The sequence below is a fragment of the Aquarana catesbeiana genome, linkage group LG05, assembly GCF_042186555.1.
Source record: "Aquarana catesbeiana isolate 2022-GZ linkage group LG05, ASM4218655v1, whole genome shotgun sequence".
Taxonomy (NCBI): Eukaryota; Metazoa; Chordata; class Amphibia; order Anura; family Ranidae; genus Aquarana; species Aquarana catesbeiana.
This window is the reverse complement of record NC_133328.1, coordinates 454,060,418-454,078,255: the sequence shown is the minus strand read 5'-3', so window position 1 is coordinate 454,078,255 and position 17,838 is coordinate 454,060,418. Positions and strand designations below refer to the sequence as shown.

At 41.5% G+C, this 17,838-nt stretch overlaps 1 protein-coding gene across 6 annotated transcripts in view; it reads right to left on the bottom strand.

The window, feature by feature from the left end:
• The window catches only part of SPIRE1 (spire type actin nucleation factor 1), a 260,948-nt gene that overhangs the window by 84,462 nt on the left and 158,648 nt on the right, over positions 1-17,838 (bottom strand). For all 6 annotated transcript variants that reach the window (XM_073631304.1, XM_073631306.1, XM_073631307.1 and 3 more), the window contains exon 4: positions 9,916-10,041. In XM_073631304.1, coding sequence (XP_073487405.1) covers positions 9,916-10,041 — 126 coding nt within the window. The remainder of the gene's footprint in view (positions 1-9,915; positions 10,042-17,838) is intronic.

Genomic DNA, 17,838 nt, shown 5'->3' with positions numbered 1-17,838 from the left:
GCACTATATTGGAAGGAATTTTTCATTTTAGGCTTTCACTTAAAAAAAAAAAAAAAAAATCACTTCTCATTTAAAAGTGAGGTTTAGGGCAGGACCCAGACCCCTATAACCATTGTATGCCCAATTACTAGCATATAAGCCTTCAAAATGGGCACTTTTGATTTTTGACGTTCGGGTCCCATTGACTTTGATGGGGTTTGTTATTCGAGTCCGAACTTTCGTGGTGTTCGGAAGTTCTGGTGCGAACCAAACAGGGGTCTGTTCGGCCCATCCCTATTAGTCAGTACAATCCTTAGCTAGAGATTCCCTGCCTCTCTATGCGGCTCATTTGTTAATTTTACTTTCCTAACAGAGACAGGGCTTAGGAAAAGTAGTTTTCTTCTCATTTTAAATACTGGAAAATCATCCCCTGTACTGCGCCTATCTGAAGTTAATATATGTTGGTTTTAACTTCTGTGGCTTATTCAAGAGTTAGGCTGTCAGCGGATTCTGTCAGGTCAGCAAGTAGCCATAATGTTCACAAAGACTGGGTCTAAGGAGGTATGTCACTGCATATATCAGCATTTGAAACAGAACATTGGTAATTGCAAGCTGAGTGTACAACAGTTTATGAAGGGACAGTTTGCAATATTTCAATAATGTAAAAGCAAAAAAGTAATAATAATAATAAAGACAACAGATATAATGAAATGGATTTTATTTAATATGGTGCCACATTAAAATTAAATCCACCAAAGTACTTGGGCTTTGTGTCTTCTCAGCATGGCCCTTCACTTCGTCTGTGTGCCAGCAGGATTGTCTGCCACTCCGTTACACAGAAGCTGCCATTTTCCTTCTACATAAAAGAGCTTTTTCTTAGAAGACAGCTGATTAGGCCCTTCTAGCACACAGTGCCCTTTCAAAGGATCTATGCCAAGTATGAATGTTTGAAAGATGTTTCTTCTGTTTTTCTAGTGGCAAGCCAAATGAAACAGACTGCCTTGTATAATCTTGTCCAAGCAGACCATCAACAAAGCTGGCCTTCCATACAAAGGCCAGCATGAAAGAAAAACAAGATTTAGGAACGAAATAGATTCATGAATTTCTCCTCCATAAGACAGAAAGTCTTATTCACTAGTCAATATCATTTCAGGCATAGTTGAAAAGAAGAAGAAAAAAAAATGTATATGTATATATATATATATATATATATATATATATATATATATATATATATATATATATATAATGTCTTACAATCAAATGCAGTCTGAGGCCTTCAGAGTGCTTTATATCTGTAGTTGGGCAAATTAGCTTTAAAGCTGATCTCCAGGTTTAATGTCCCTTTAAATAGTTTGCTTGTGCCAAGCTTGCCTCAGCTCCATACAGCACTGTATTCCGGCGGTGGGATGGGAACTTCCCATTCCACTCTTGAAACAAAATAGAGTTGGGCTGAGCACCACACAGCCATTCATGGAATGCTTTGTATTCTATAAATGATAACGTTCCCTCTGATTGGCTGAGGTGGAGTTTGTGACGTCTTCCGTCCACCTCAGCCAATCAGAGGAAGCTTTGTATTCAATCATAGAATGGCTGAATAATTAAGTGGGACTCAGTCTGACACCATTTTGTTCCAGGAGAAAGGCAGGAAATTCCAATTTCACTGCTGGAACACAGTGCTGTATATTGTATGTAGCTCAGGCTATATAGGTAATACAGCGTGCCCAGCAAGACAGGTATACCTGTTAGTGCAGTAAACCGTTCTGGACATTAAACATGGAGATCCGCTTTAAAATCCTTTTCTTGGAATACAGTACAGGACACAGGCATAGTCTGGCTGGGTTATATGCATCTACCTTCAAGTTATTGGATATTGGCAAACACAGCTGCAAGGACCCCCCCATATAACTCATCTCACTTCCATCAATACAGAGGGGCGGGCAACAGCAATAAACGGCAAAAGGCCCACAAAAAAAACCCCCAAAGAGTCCAAAGACCCCAACGTAAGGCAGTACCCTGAAGCACGTTAGGACCAAAGGGCGCATAAGCAGAGGCCTGAACATCCAGTAAGTAAAACTTAGTGAAAAGAAGACCAGGTGTGGGCCTTGCAAATGTTGCCTGATCCACCTTGCAATGGTGGGCAGTGAAGCAATGAGCCTCCTGTGAGAACCTCTGGGAAGGACATAAAAAAACAAAACAAACAAAAACACCAGAAAAAAAAAAAAAAAAAAAAAACATAAAAAAACCCCTTTGAACCGCTGGGAGTGAGAAGGGTTATATGGAGACCTTACAGCACTGTTTGGCAGTGTCCAATCATCTGAAATTTGCTCCATTGAACTCAACTGTCTAAGACAATGCTTGTGTGTTGTACTATAAAGAGAAAGAAAATAATTTCTTGACTGAAGAAAGCAGGAAGGACATTTAATGCTGTAAAATTGGTACTGCCTTTTTAAATGTTTGCATGCCAGCCAGAAGCAGAGACCATCCAACCAGTTTTAAATACAAAAAATTGGCACATCGTGGGGGCATTGACCATTTGTATGTAAAAGAAAGGAGGCTCAGTACTTGAATAAAGAAAAAAAAAAGTGTGTATCCTAGTAACCATACTATGCCCTTTGAAGACATGCAGATGGGTAGGAGAGGTTAAATCATCCTTACAAAAAGCTAGTTGGCCAAGCATCACTAAACTACAGCTCGGACATTGGTTTTTCTAAGTAAATGCTCAACCTATGTGAAAGCTCAGTAGGTAAAGGTCAACAAGTAAACTGAAAAACATCCCCTAGTACTATGCAGTGGTTAGGTCTTTTTTAAAGGGAAAAAAAAAAAAAAAACAGAAAAAAAAACAAAAAAAAGGAAACTAGCAACTTTTGGATGAAAGGTTGAAGGAAAGGTTGAAGGAAAGGTTGAAGCTGCATCATATGTTTTCTGCCAACACAAACTCTTTCCTGTTCATCTAGCACCCATCAGTCTGCTTTTTGGCTTTGATAGGAAATCCTATTGCTAAAGGCCCGTACCTGTGGGCCGGTTCAATAGAAACCAGCCAACATTCGGCCCATGTGTAATAAAGCAGGCCCGACAGAAGCTGGTCGTTCAGCTGGCTTCTGTTGAAGTGACATGACCGAAAAAAAGAGTGCCAACCGGCTCCAGATCAGCGCTCAGCCAATGGAGTGTTTGGGTGGGGGTGCGGGGGGGGGACAGGGGAGATCACTTTACCAACATCGGATTGTTAGTACAGTGGCTCCGACCTGAACTGTCAGGTTTTTTCATGTTCAGCCCACTGGGTTAATGTCCATAGTGGAAAGGAAAACAGACTGAGAATCTATAGGAGGGAAGAGTACTATACCTAGAATATCAGTTTTGGGTGAACCGATCCTTTAAATAAAAAACACTAAGATAAAATATAGTGACAATAAATAGCTGAGCTGAATGATGTGCATCACAGCATAGCCCCAGAATTCATTAAGGCGTCAAAATCTTTTTAATTGTGTGCGCTGCTATAATTACATATAAACAAGCACAGCGTCTGGCAGAGCTTCTCAGACAAGACTAACCAGTGATTACAATTTCATTTTATACAAATCCGTAAGGACTCTGAATCGAAAAAAAAACTGTAATGAAAGTGTTCCAGTACAGGTTTTCTGTTGATGTGTACCTACAAAACCCTAATCTTACATAATCTATTTCTACATGGGTCTCCTGACTGACTGCCAAGTGCAACGCTAAAATACAAGATTGCCAATAGATCACCCTGATTTCTGTATAGCTGAAATCCATGGCATAACTATACCCCATAACAGTCCAGACAGTTGCTACAGGGTCAGTTTGGAAAGGGGAGGTTGTTCAGCACAAACATAGAAAACCAATGTGCATGTAAAGCTGGCCGTACACTGATTGTGTACTGACGGAGTTGTCCCAAATTGTAAACATTTTGTAGCCCAACCAGCTCCACGTAATCAAAACATTTTTTCACCCTGGGAACAAACAATGAAAAGTCAGCAGCTACAAATGCTGTAGCTACTGATTTAAAAAAAAAAAAACACAAGTACCTCTCCAAGGATCCAGTGTTGTCCTCACCCGAGCCTTGCGGCTTTTCACAGCCGACTGCCCACCATGCTGCATTTTGTGAATGGTCCCGTAGCCTTCTGAGACCTGTGACGTGTCCCAGAAAGGTGGTGGGGGTGAGGAGAACTTCCAATGGATCTGCCTCAGTGATCTGACGAAGTGAGAGCGGGTACCTGTCAAAACTACCTATCCAAAGGTAGTAGATGGGGGGGGGGGGGGGGGGCAGAGGCGGTAAAGTTATTCTTTAATCAACTTTTGCTGAAGGGCCAAAAAACACCTGCAGGCATCGCAGTTGTAAGAACTTAGTAGCCGAGCAGGAAGGATTTGTCCATCTGCACAATTTGTGAGGATGAACAGGCAGGCTGAACAAATCTATTAGCGTATTGCAAGCTTAAAGAGGATCTTCCCTGCATCTGAGCACCACAAACCAAAAACACTATTCAATTTTAATATTCAAAGGATTTGAAGGATAACACAGATCCAATGCTGTATCATTGGTCCTGATCCTGAGCTGTCCTTAGTCACTTATCCTCCTTTCTTTCCCGCATTCATGAGTAAATGCATTGTTTTTAAAGCTATTGGTCATCCTTCTGATATTAACCTTGTATGCGAACAGCCTACCTCTTCATCTAAAAACTAAGACATTTTAAGTTTGTAACTCTCAAAAAATCAGTTTAAAGATATTTGCATTAAGACTATAGAACAACTGTGCATTGGAGAGGAGCACTAAGTAGGTAATAACATAATATACTGTTTTTATTGTATTTTGTACTGACTACTAAACCACAATGTCTAGGGCACAGAAGCTACATCAAAGCGCTAAGATCTTTTATTCCAAAAAAAGATCAGTTCACACTGAAAAATGCTGGGTGATCAATTAAGTAATGGTAAAGTTTATTCCTTGCACTGCTGCTCTTTTCTGGCAACGTATAGCCACAGAATTGGTCTCTAGAAGGACTATGCTGACAGGTCAGGTGCTACCCAGCCTTGATTTAGGCATACTTTATTATAAAATCAGCTACACTATTGTCTCAGACGACACTGCCAGATGGCAGAGAGAAATCACTGCCATGGGTCTCCTTGCTTTGTAGTTACATCTCTGACTGAAACTTCTTACTTCAAAAAAATAAGGAGGAGGTCAAAATCAGAGGGGTCATTTTCCATTAATCCTGAAGACCCCTTAAAGCGGAGTTCCAACAACATTTTATAATTTTTTTTCTAATGCCTAACTCAGGATCATAACATATACTAATGTCACTCACGATTATAGTTAATTTTGCCACTAGATTGAAGATTTTAAATAAAGAAATACCTTATATTTTGCTGTCTTGGCCGTCCCCATATTGCTTGTGGGCATGTGAAGCCCACAAGCATTATCTTCTGGGATACGGTGCAGCTGAGTGACTAGCATGCCCTGCCCATCCACCTTCAGGTGATGGATACCTTAAGATTAAGTTAGGTTAAGTGGGTGGAACTCCACTTTAAACCTCTAACATGATTTAGATTTCTAATATTACAGCAAGAATTGCTTATATTGTGATATAGATCAGGGTTTTTCAACTCCAGTCCTCAAGGCGCCCCAACAGGTCATGTTTTCAGGATTTCCCTCCAACCAAGGCAGTGAAACTGATCAAATCACCTGTGCAAAATAATGGAAAGCCTGAAAACACCTGTTGGGGCGCCTTGAGGACTAGAGTTGAGAAACACTGATAGATAAAAAGAAGATCCATCAATAACTTTATAAACATGCTCCACAATAATCCTACAAAGTTTGGCTGATCATTTGATTCCCAAGCTGGTACATTGTATATCAGTACTAAAATGTCTACTGGATTATTTTTTTTATTTTCGAGTGGTGCATTAATGTGTTTTGTGCTAAGGCAGCCAACAAATTTAAATAGGTTGCCAAAGCTCAATAATGCAACCAAAATGAAATGTTTACAGATTTAGCACACATCAATACATGGTAATGCGCTTCCATGTGCTGTGGTGTGCTGCAACACAGCTGCATTTAAAGTGAGTCCATTTGGTGCATTGTGGTACCAATCCAAATTAATGCCACTGTAACGCACTGAGCATTACTGCAAACGTAGGTGTAAAGCCGGCCCTTAGGGTTCATTTTTGTTTTGAAATTAAAATTCAACCAGCATTATTATTACTAGTCAGGGAGAGTGCCCATAACAGACAGGCCCGCCCTGAAGGGTCAGGCACATTGGCAAACATACCATGCTTTGGTCCCTATTTGCATAATAGTGTGGCACATATGATATTTACATACCTGAAGACCTTTGAAACCCCACCATTTTAAGACTCTGAGGGTGGGAAAAATAGGATTTTTATAACAGCTTACCTGTAAAATCCTTTTCTTTGAAGTACATCACGGGATACAGAGCCATAGTAATTACTATGTGGGTTATAGGCCGCCTTCAGATGATGGACACTGGCACACCCTAAGACAGGAAGTCCACTCCCTATATAACCCCTCCCACTACTGGGAGTACCTCAGTTTTTGTAGCAAAGCAATACACGTGTATACGTGCATAAGAAGGGAGGGACCTCTGTGTCCCGTGATGTCCTTCAAAGAAAAGGAATCGTACATCACAGGACAAAGAGCCATAGTAATTACTATGTGGGATGTCCCAGAGAAATGCCAACTGAAGGGAGGGAGACAACAAAATAAGGGCACCATGAGATTAGAGGACTTATAATGCACCCTGCAGCACACTGCGCCCAAAGGCGATATCCTCATGACTTTTTACATCTACCTGATAGAATCTGGTAAATGTATGGACTGAAGACCAAGTTGCGGCCTTGCAGATTTGAGCCATGGAGGCTTGGTGATGCACTGCCCATGAAGCACTAATAGCCCTTGTGGAGTGCGCTTTTATTTGAAAAGGTGGAATCTTCCTCTTTAAACCATAAGCTTGAACAATTACTTGTCAAATCCATTTGGAAATAGTAGATTTTGATGCTGCCTAACCTCTTTTAGGACCTTCAGGCAATACAAACAAAACATCCGTTTTTCAAATCTAAGCAGTTGCCTTCATGTAGACCTTGACTGCTCTCACCACTAAGGATGAGCTCCGGCGTGTTCGCAGACTCCACGTGCAGAGCCTGCCTGGAAGTTGGCACGGCGCTGCGCTAATCACAAGCAGTGAGACATTTTCCCGATGTGCGGCTGCAGAGATTGGGAAATGTCTCACTGCCTGTGATTAGCGCATTGCCATGCCAACTTGCTGGCGGGCTCTGCACGTAGAGTGTGCAAACACGCCAGAGCTCATCCTTACTCACATCAATGTAGTGACTTTTCTTCCATAGAACCCGGTTCTGGAAAAAATGGAGTTAGAACAATATCCTGGTTTAAATGAATACTTGACACTACCTTCGGTAGAAAGTTAGGATGAGAATGCAATACTACCTTATCCTTGTGAATAATTAAATATGGCTCTTTACAAGAAAGGGCAACCAACTCTGATACCCTTCTTGCTGAATATATGGCTAGCAGAAAAACTAGTTTCCTTGTCAAAAGGACCAAGGGAATATGTCGTATCAGCTCAAAAGGCTGTTTCTGTAACGCTGACAGAACTGGTTCAGGGGTGACCTAACTGGAGGATTAAGCCGTGTTACCCCATGAATAAAGCTACGAACCAAAGAATGCAAAGCAAGTGGTCGCTGAAATAATACCAATAAGGCCAAGACCTGGCCTTTGATAATACTCAAGGCCAGCTTCATTTCTAACACCATTTGCAGAAAGTCAAGGATTCTACCTATGACATACTTCCTTGGGTGCCAACCCCTGGATTCACACCAGGAGACATATGCCTTCCAGACTCTATAATATATGATTCTGGAGGCAGGCTTCCTTGCATTAACCAAGGTAGATGCCACTGAACCTGACAGCCCACGCTTTTTCAGAATGTGGGCCTCAATAGCCAAACCGTTAAATTTAGCGCTTGTGAGGTAGGATGGACTACTGGACCTTGGGAGAGAAGGTCTGCATGTGGTGGTAGGGTCCATGGGTCCCCTACCGCCATCTTTATGATCTCTGCATACCAAGAACTCCTCCTGGGCCACAAGAATCATCGACTTCCCTTCCTGCTTAATCCTGCGAAGTCATGGAAGCAGCAGAACAGGAGGGAATGCATAAATCAGTGAAAACTGATTCCACACGAAAACCAATGCATCTGTTCCACAAGCTAGCGGATCTTTTGTTCGACACAAAGTTGTCGATCTTTTTGTTGAGCATTTTCCCGCGTGGGCCTCCGATCCTGCGGGATCGACGTGTGTGTGTTGGGTGGGATGGTGAGGAGACCCGGTAATCAAACCGCCGTGCAGGGGCGGTAAAAAAATGGAGCTGCATCGTCGATCGTTCTGGCCTCCCCCTATCCAGGTGGAGGGGAAGAGCTTTGTCCAGGTGAGGGTTTTTTTTTGTAAGAAAATCCCCCCCAATCTTACTGGAGGCCCGGGCTGCTCGCCGGAGGGAATCTACAGCTTCTGCTGAGACAGTGATCTTTGAGGAAAGCATGACAAGGTATGTGCTCTATACAGCCCCCAGTGGTGACTTTTAGGCATGACAACATTTACTTTTTAAAGGAGACCATTCAGAGAAACTTAAAAATTCGAAAAAAATGTCCACTTACCTTTCCTCACCGCAGGGATTTCTGTGGTAAAACCAACAGACCCAATCTTCACCACTCATGGTGGGCTCCGTTTAAAAACCTTCAGGAACCGGGGCCCCTTTTTATCAGGGGATCCACACTCCTGGACCCGTAAAAGACCCCACTAGAAAAAACTTTATGGCTGAAAAAAACAAAAAGTACTGGATCCCCGGGTCCAGCTCTCTAAAAACAGAAGTGTTACAGGCTAAACCTCATTTCTTCGGCCACGAGGCCCGGGTACCATTCAATTCGGCCTAAAAGACACTTTGAATGGATCTGGCTAGCCCCAGCAAGGATTGCTCCAGTGGAGCTCAGCATAGCACATCTTTACTCGTGACCAACACCTAAGACACTGGCGAAAAAACTGAGGTACTCCCAGTAGTGGGAGGGGTTATATAGGGAGTGGACTTCTTGTCTTAGGGTGTGCTAGTGTCCGTCACCTGAAGATGGCCTATAACCCACATAGTAATTACTATGGCTCCGTGTCCCACGATTAAGAAAAAAACATTGTGGCATGCTGCGCCATACTGTGGCACGCTGGCAATATGTTGGGAACACAATGGCAATTGTGACAAGGTATGGTGATTAAATACAATGGCAAATATGGCCAGCAAACAAGCAATCATAATGATAGGTGGGCCGCAAACAAGCACAAGGTATTGGTAACAAAACATGGACACCAAGAAGGCATTTGTTGCAATACATGGGAAGCTAACAAGTTATTGTGGGCAACAAAAAAGGCAATTGGGCAATACATGAGCAACAAACAGGTGATCATAGAAATAAGAGAGCAAAAAATGGATAATCAAGGCAAAGAGCGGGCAACAATGGGACAGCCACGACAGCTGACCTAGGCACCAATAAAGCTGTTCCAAAAAGCAATGATGCTTAACTAGTTAGTAAGTGAGGGATTTTACCTACTAGCAGAGGTGTGTATCATAAGGATGCTTCGACAAAGTTATACATCCTTTGGCAGGTAGAACAATAAATGTATGTGTTTCAGCCAGGTATTTAGATGTTTGCCTAGAGTTGCACTTTAACTACCTGCTCACATTCACCTGATTTATTTCAACGTATTTTCTATAAGGTGATTCTGAGCAGGAGGATCAGCAGAATGAGAAAAATCACATATGAAGTTGATCAACTAAGTAAATGATTGCACAAAAGCATTCACATACATTTATGCAATGGGTGATTTAGTGACAGCATGGCTCACCTCTTTTGCACTTTTGATTTTTGTCAGGAACATGTGCAGCTCCTTGGTCTCTGCATATAGTGCCCGGCATACTGCTTGGTAATGATTAGGCGCTTCTGATGGAGTTGGCAGATGAGAGGAACAAAGCTGTTGAGAAGAGAAAAAAAGAAAACGTGTCAACTCTTCCCATATTTCTCAAGTTTTGAGTGTTTCTTTGGTTCATTGTAAATATTGCAAAGACAAAAAAATTAAATTTGAAACTGATCAGATGCTATGGCGAACACCAAACACATACCTGTAGATCAAACCTGCCCGTATCCCCCTTTTTTTCTTCAATGTGCTAGCTCAAAAGCTATGCAGTAACCCATATTAAATTTAGAAACAGTTTTAATTTATGTGATCATTTTAACATAAAAACATATGATGTATACAGCAAAATATGTGAACTCCTTAAAAATTTGCATGTAACGTGTGTTTATATACTGTAGGTATACAGTATACAAACAGCCCCTGGAATTCGTAAAGTGTTGCAGAAACCTCAATGTACACTGGCAGCTCCTGACTCGGCCGTGGGAAAACGCAAAACACAAACCACGTTTTTACTGAAATTTTGCTGCGATATGCTGTTTCCCGTGGCCGGCAGTCAAATTGTTCCTATCCTAAACACGATTCTTCGGTGATCAGGTGAGTTTGGTTTAACTTCACCTAAACTCTAATAAAAAAATTAAATAAAAAAAAAACGAGTATCTGTACATGGACACATAGGCTTCTATGGATTTGAGTTAAAGATTTTTGGCAAAACAAAAAAAAAAGAAAAATTTAAAAAAAAAGCCAAATGCTCCTAAATTCACGTTTAGAAGCGGCTAGTGTACACAAAGCCTTAGAAATCCATCTCACAGTGGTGTGACAAATGGCAAAACATGCAACAGATTAAAAACAGAAGTATGGGTTTAAAAAACAAATAAACATTTATACTCAACTAGGTGGAAGCAGCATCGACCCGACTGAGAACTGAAAGATCAAAGACCCCTGATTGCTCAGATCTCGGGTCTTCAGTGAGCTGGTGACCATCAGTCTTTGCTCTGTACCACCAGGGCTTATAGGAACAATGAGTTGTGGAGTGGGCGGGAGCGGCTGGCTCAGTCTACCAACGGCTCCCTGAGAGGCTGAGCCAGCTGCCAGTCCAGGCATCTGGGTGGATCCTGACTGTAAGGTTGGAATCAATACAGAGCCTGGACCGGCTGAGTGGTCTCAACTGAACGCCGGCTAAAGTCCGCTGTCTGATGAAAATGGGTCACAGGAATGCAGAACGAACTGCACTCCTGTGATCCCCAGGAGAAGTACAGTCAAAATAGCTTTGGCTATACTTCTCCTTTAACCTCTTCATACCGGTCGCACACATATATGCAGCCTCTGGGCATGTGGACCGCACACTATATGTAGCCCTGTGTAAACCACTTACCGCGATGAGAGCACGCTTCCAGCATGGTAGCCGACGGTTACTGGAAAGCTCCCGATGCATACTAGTGATCGGGAGCTTTCCGATCATGTAACTGCTGTGACAACAAACCCTTAAAGGGCCAGCGTGAAGGGGTTAATGTATGTGTTGGTAATGTGTACATGAATCTGTCACAAATCTGACAGAACTGTCACAAGCATCTCTCCTGTGAAGTGAAGAGTTTTACAGGCAGAGCTTTTTTTTTGGCAAGTTGAGAGAGTAATGGGAATGTATCAAATATCAGTTCCAAAGGAACCTAAAGCTGAACTTCACCAGTGTACCACTGTGTATTAATATCTAGCTGGTGATTTTGTCAAGGGAATAAGCATCTGGAGTTGTTGTTGGTCCATAAGCCACACCCAAACTGAAGAATCCGCTCAGATGAGGACAGAGCTGGATCCCTGGACACGCAAGTGTCCTTATATTTAATGTAGGCAGCTACGGTATTTGTTTTAATAAAAAGTTTTGTTGGAGAATTGTCTCAAAGATGTAACACGTCCAACAATTTCCTCTAGCGTGGAAGATATCTTATTTACCTCCATCCTCCTCATCACTGATATGGTGTTGTTCTTTAATAAATTTGCTGCAATAATAGCACCATACAGTAAAAGGCTTGCAAATAAGAACTACAAGAAGTTGCAGCATGCGTCGATACTAACAATTAAAATGTCACAGGGTTTTCATGAATTTGGTGCAAAGCTGCTGACTACAAGAAATGTGCTGCAAATGTCATATTGATTTGCTTCTATTGAATAACTTCTCCTGCATTTAGAAAAGCCAAAAGCAGGACTGCAAGTATAAAACGTAGCCCAAGTGACCTGAAATACAGATCAGGAAAGATGAAATGTCAGCTCTACATACTTGTTCCTGAATAACTCATAGTGCTGAAGTCAGTGGACTAAACGGACAACCGAAGAAGTAGTATTTGCAGGAGAGGATAACGGCACACTTTCTCAGTACAGGTCTTCTTTGAACAGCCTAATAAAACACATTTCTACCTAATGACTTTTTACACAAATCACAAAATCAATAATACAATAAAAAAGATAAAAAAAAAAAAAACGCCCTGCAGTAAAATATCTTAAAAAATAATTTTCAATTAAAAAGTTACACACAGTGGTGGCATTATGGAATGTGTCTAATTGACCCCCTATAGCGCACTGTTATTTGTCCATGAGTATACGGGACAGTATCAAAATATAGATTAGCAGTACAGGCAAGCAGTTTTTAGAATGGCTTCAATCATTCTGTATCGGCTGATATTTGTAGTGTGATTTAGTTTCAATTCATTCATATTTCCTGGGTCAGAGGGCATCATTTCCATTCTGGGTCCGCTTCACGTTCATGTCATTAAGGAACAGTGCTTGGCAAGCAAGTGCAGAATTAACAGCAATACCAGCTTCACTGAAACACAAAGATCAAACAAGATTCACGCTATGCTTGGCCAAGTTAAATCATTCACTCCAGCACAGTAATAAAGAAAGGCTACTAATGGCTTAGGAGAGGACTATTGCCACAGTAAGGATCCGTAGTATGAACAATTCATGCTGAGTGAGAAAGTAGGAAAAAATGTCAAGATCTGCTAAGGTTCTTTTTTTTCAGAGCAGGAAAAACAGGAAAAAAAAAAAAGGATAGATACAGTACATAGAACAGCAATACAATGTTATTAGCAGAGTTATATGGACCTTATTTTTCAGCAATTTATACCACTTTAAACCAGCTTTCGACTGCAAAAGCAGTTCACCGACAGCTGTAACCAAACCTATGATTAAAACAAACTGTTAAGAGGTAGGTTGCCTTGGTTCCTATGAATATTTTGTGATAAAAAGCTGGTTCAAAGTGGTTAATGTCTAAAAATGGTCACTTGTTTGTGCAGCAAGGGTTATTTGTCCATAAATAACATTCTTTTTTCAGCACTTAAACATACTGCAATCATAAACATAATGCAAGAGGAACTGCAGTCTGCTCACACAATTTGTAATAAAACATATTTGTCATTCTGAAGCTTTCCTCCAACCACTTTGCATATCATTTTATATATATACTGTGAATCTGTATTTGCCAAATATGCTGCAGAAATATCCCTCCACTTAGTCTGGCTGCAACCATTTTAACTGGGGGCAGCTGAAGCTGCTGCCTGTTCACTTCCTGGATTTACACAAACCTCCAGCTCTGCTGCAGCTCTCATTGGCCCTCTAACTGATCCCCCCCCCCCTCCCTTCCTGGCAAACGCTCACAAAAGAGAAAGAGCTGTGCATGATGTCACAAGCCTAGGCTTTTTACCAGACAAGAAACAGGAAGTGGGATAATATAAATATATATATATATATATATATATATATATATATATATATATATATATCTAATCTATCTATCTCTGTCTACCTCTACCCGTCTATCTACCCGTCTATCTAGCAGCTTTCTGGTCCTCAGATGTGGCATCTGCATTAGCTCCTGAATTTGTGGGACTGTTCCACATTTTCAATTTACTCTGGAGTCCTACGTACAGGGGCTTTACCCACAGCTCACTCATATGCAAATAATCTCAGAATAAACAGTACATGATGGATTTACAGATCAATAACCTGCTACTAGATTTACATACAAATGATTTTGTGCGCAGCTCAATCATATGAAAATCCTTTCCCAATCCAAGATCATTCAGTGGAGTGGACGGGATGGAAAAGGGTGCAAGACAGTACCTAGGAAGCTGGGTCGATTCCGAGCACCAGCTAGAATTATTCTCAAAGCTGCTGCAGGTATAGCTTTAAACCACACCTATATGGTTGTGTTCACTTTTAGCTGGCCAAATCCACTTTTCTATGCAGTGCACTACATGCATCACATTCCACCTATTCAGAATGGCCCCTCTTTATCAAGTTCAAAAATTAATTGTGAGGTGTGTGTGTGTCACCAAGGTTGGAATGCATTTCTCCTTTAGCAAACACACACTTTATTCAGATGGATGAATCCCAATAAACAAACAAAGTGAAAGTACACTCTATGTATTCTTGTCACTGCATATATTGTAGATTTATAGTACATCTATACTGTGGCCACTGATGTGGTGGTTGTGCAATATCCTCAGCTGAAATATTTTTGCTGTGTTTATTATTATACTATACTGAACTGTGAAAATAACATTTTAAATACCGTAGCTAGTGAACAAAGTTCTTTTTTCCCTGTAGTATCTCTATTTTTTGGCATTCATGAATAAATTGCACTGTGTATACTGGTCAACGAAAATATAGTTTTGTGCTAATGTTTGCACAATATGCACAATAATGTTGTTACTTGCTATTCAAAAAAGATCGTGACTGCGACATTATAGTGGACACAACGGACAATTTTGACACATTTTTTGGGACCACTGGCATTAATATAGCGATCAGTGCGATTAAAAATGCATTGATTACTGTAAAAATGTCACTGGCAGTGAAGGGGTTAACACTAGGGGGTAGTGAAGTGGTTAATGTGTGTCCTAGGGAGTGTTCTAACTGAAGGGGGATGTGGACTGTGCAGGGAAACTAAGATCGTCTGTGCATACTGTCTATGAACAGAGGATCTGTCAGTTCTCCCCTCAGAGAACCAGAAACTGTGTGTTTACACACACAGCTCCTGGTTCTCCGTGTGCCCCAAGCGCTCGAGACTGCTGGGCACTCGCATCGGCTCGGGGGGCACGCACGCGCCCCCTATTGGCCACAGGGTGAAGCGACGTTACATAACGTCGTTTCGCCCAGCCGTGCCATTCTGCCGCAGTGCAACTGCGGCAGCTGGTCGGTATGTGGTTAATGCTCATTCAGGTGTGTAGTATGAAGCAGAAACAAAACATTAAGCCTGGGCTCACACTAGATGCGGTGTAAGTTCACAGCGAATTTGCTGTGGATTCAGCACCGCATCTAAAATGCAACCCGTCCATGTGAACCGACTGCGGACTGTATGTAAAGTGAACAACACTCCACAATTGGTTTGCAAAACGCAGTGTGAACACCCAGGCAAGCCGATTCTGGTGCGGACAAAAAAAAAGGGGGTCTTGTACCAGTATGGTGTGAATGCAATGCGATTTGAGCCATACAAATCCATGTGCTGCGATTCCTGTGTGAATTACATGCGGTGCCCCTCACCGCAGCAGTGTGAACCTGGGCTAAAAGATTTAAGCTATTTGTAGCTTTGTTTTAGTACGGACTTCTCTCTTTCATTCACCTTTCAACTACACAAGGACACCTAAATAAGAAGTGGCACTTGGCAATTACCACTTTAGGCACAAAGAGGCCTTGTTATGCCACTGCAGCCTGAGGGAATGGTTATAATTACAGTGTCAGTTAATAAGTTAATGTTATAAAACAGACGCTCAGATTATTTTTTTTTTCAGTCACACAAATTGAAGCTCAGCCTACACGTGTACATTGGCAAAAGCTGGATTATCTCACAGCAGAGAATATCTAATATAACAGAAAATAACTGATATTTGAAGTCACGCACTAGAGTGCCAGGCTGGAACGCAAGGTGTACAGGCTATGTGTACACGTGAGGTACGCTGTGAAGGCTGTATCAGGACACGCCTTAGGCAGAGGACGGTCTGAGGCTGAAGTTTTCAATGTGACTCGTGATTCCATTTAACCAGCAACACAGATGATCTCGACCTTGTGATATGCCTCTTTATAGCTGTACTTTCTGTCATGTGAAAGCTGTACTACCCTCCCTACTTCAGAGTCTGAGGAAAATGGTCAGAAAAGCGCCATCTCAAATCTCTTCCCAGACAGTTACATTTCAGAAGAGCAAAAGAAACGGACTTTAATGGCAGAAACGCAATCGGGTGCTAATAATAGTATCTTTGTGTATTTGTTTACTCATTACACTTTTTTTACTGATGAACGTTCCAGCTATTTAAAAGTTAAGAGAGAGAAAGACAAGAGCGTCTCTGTGCAGCACATTTTATCTGCAGCACTTGATCTGTTTCTCTTTCCGAATGCCAAGTCTGCAACAATATAAGCCTATTATAGTGAATGAAATGAAAAGAAAGTCCTGCTTCTATTTTGGAAAGGAGTAAACCTCCACAACAATGCAGTGTACCCATCTCTGGCTCTCAGTACTCTTTAAAGCGGAGTTCCACCCACATTTTTCACTCCTCACCATGCAGCACTAATGTGCATCCTTAAAATGAATTGGCAATTTATTTATTTTTTCTGTTCACTTACCTGATTTATGCCTATTATCTAATTTCACTTCCTCCTTTAGCCGCCGTACGTCATTTCCGGTTTTGCATTGGCTCCAGATCTTGGTCAGCTTGGCAAGGCACTGCTCCCGTAACATTTAACATTGGCGTCTATATAAAAAATCTTGGTCAGCTTGGCATGGCACTGCTCGTGTTTAATTTAACATTGGATACCAAGGTGACCAAGATTGCACCGCACTGCACATGCGTGAGATCGGCAGGTGCATTCTGGGTAGCCAGCATGCACGGAATCCAGGAAGAAGGGCACTGTGGATTTAGATGCCCACACTGGAGATGGCCAAGCTGTGCAGGAACTTCATAAAGAAAACAATGCTGCACAAATAGAAAACTGGGTATAGTTTACAGCATTCCTTTGCTACATTGCACAAGGCATGAGTATTCTAGGGGTATTTTTATCTTAAAAGTCATATTTCGTCTGGAACTCCACTTTAACTACTTAAAAGTGTTACTAAACCCAGGACCCTACATTCACTATATCTGGTCTCCCAAAGTACACAGAACATGGAAATACAATAGTTTTAGTAAACTGCTAAATAGCCTTTCTCATCAGCAGTATGTAGCAGTCTTGTGACTTTTATCAGTGGTTAAAGCTTGTAGGAGGAGTTTTCATTCTCCTCTGTCTGACCTATGAGGCTGCAGGACCCCTGACCCTCTGTCTGGACAGTGCTGATTGGCCCTGTGCTAGGGTGGCCACCTCATCCCTTTAAACCTGAACACATTAACACCGGTTCTGAGGCTAATTTATTGCAGATAAGGCACTAAATACGTTTAATTACCACCTTAATCAGCCACAGAACCTGTGTAATTAATGTGTTCAGTTTTAAAAAGATGAGGTGGCAACCCTGCCCTGTACTGATCACATGCACCTTCCCAAGAGAAAAAAAAAAAAAAAAACTCTCTAGCAATACACACCAAACTCCAAGCAAAAGAATTAACAATTTAAAATGAATCACTGCGCTAACAATAATAAAGCAGACATAAATTGTATGGTGACAATAAATTACAGAAGGGTAGATATATGCAGCGCTAAAAACATGAAATGATGCAAATAAAAGTCCACTGTATGGAAACAAAGAGTCCGTGTTCAGGAAAATACTGGAACCACCCACGGTGTAAACAGGACACAATAAGGTGAATTAAAATATATCCTTCACCGAACACCAACACACACATAATGGATCACCCAAATTATAGGTGGTCAGACGGGCAT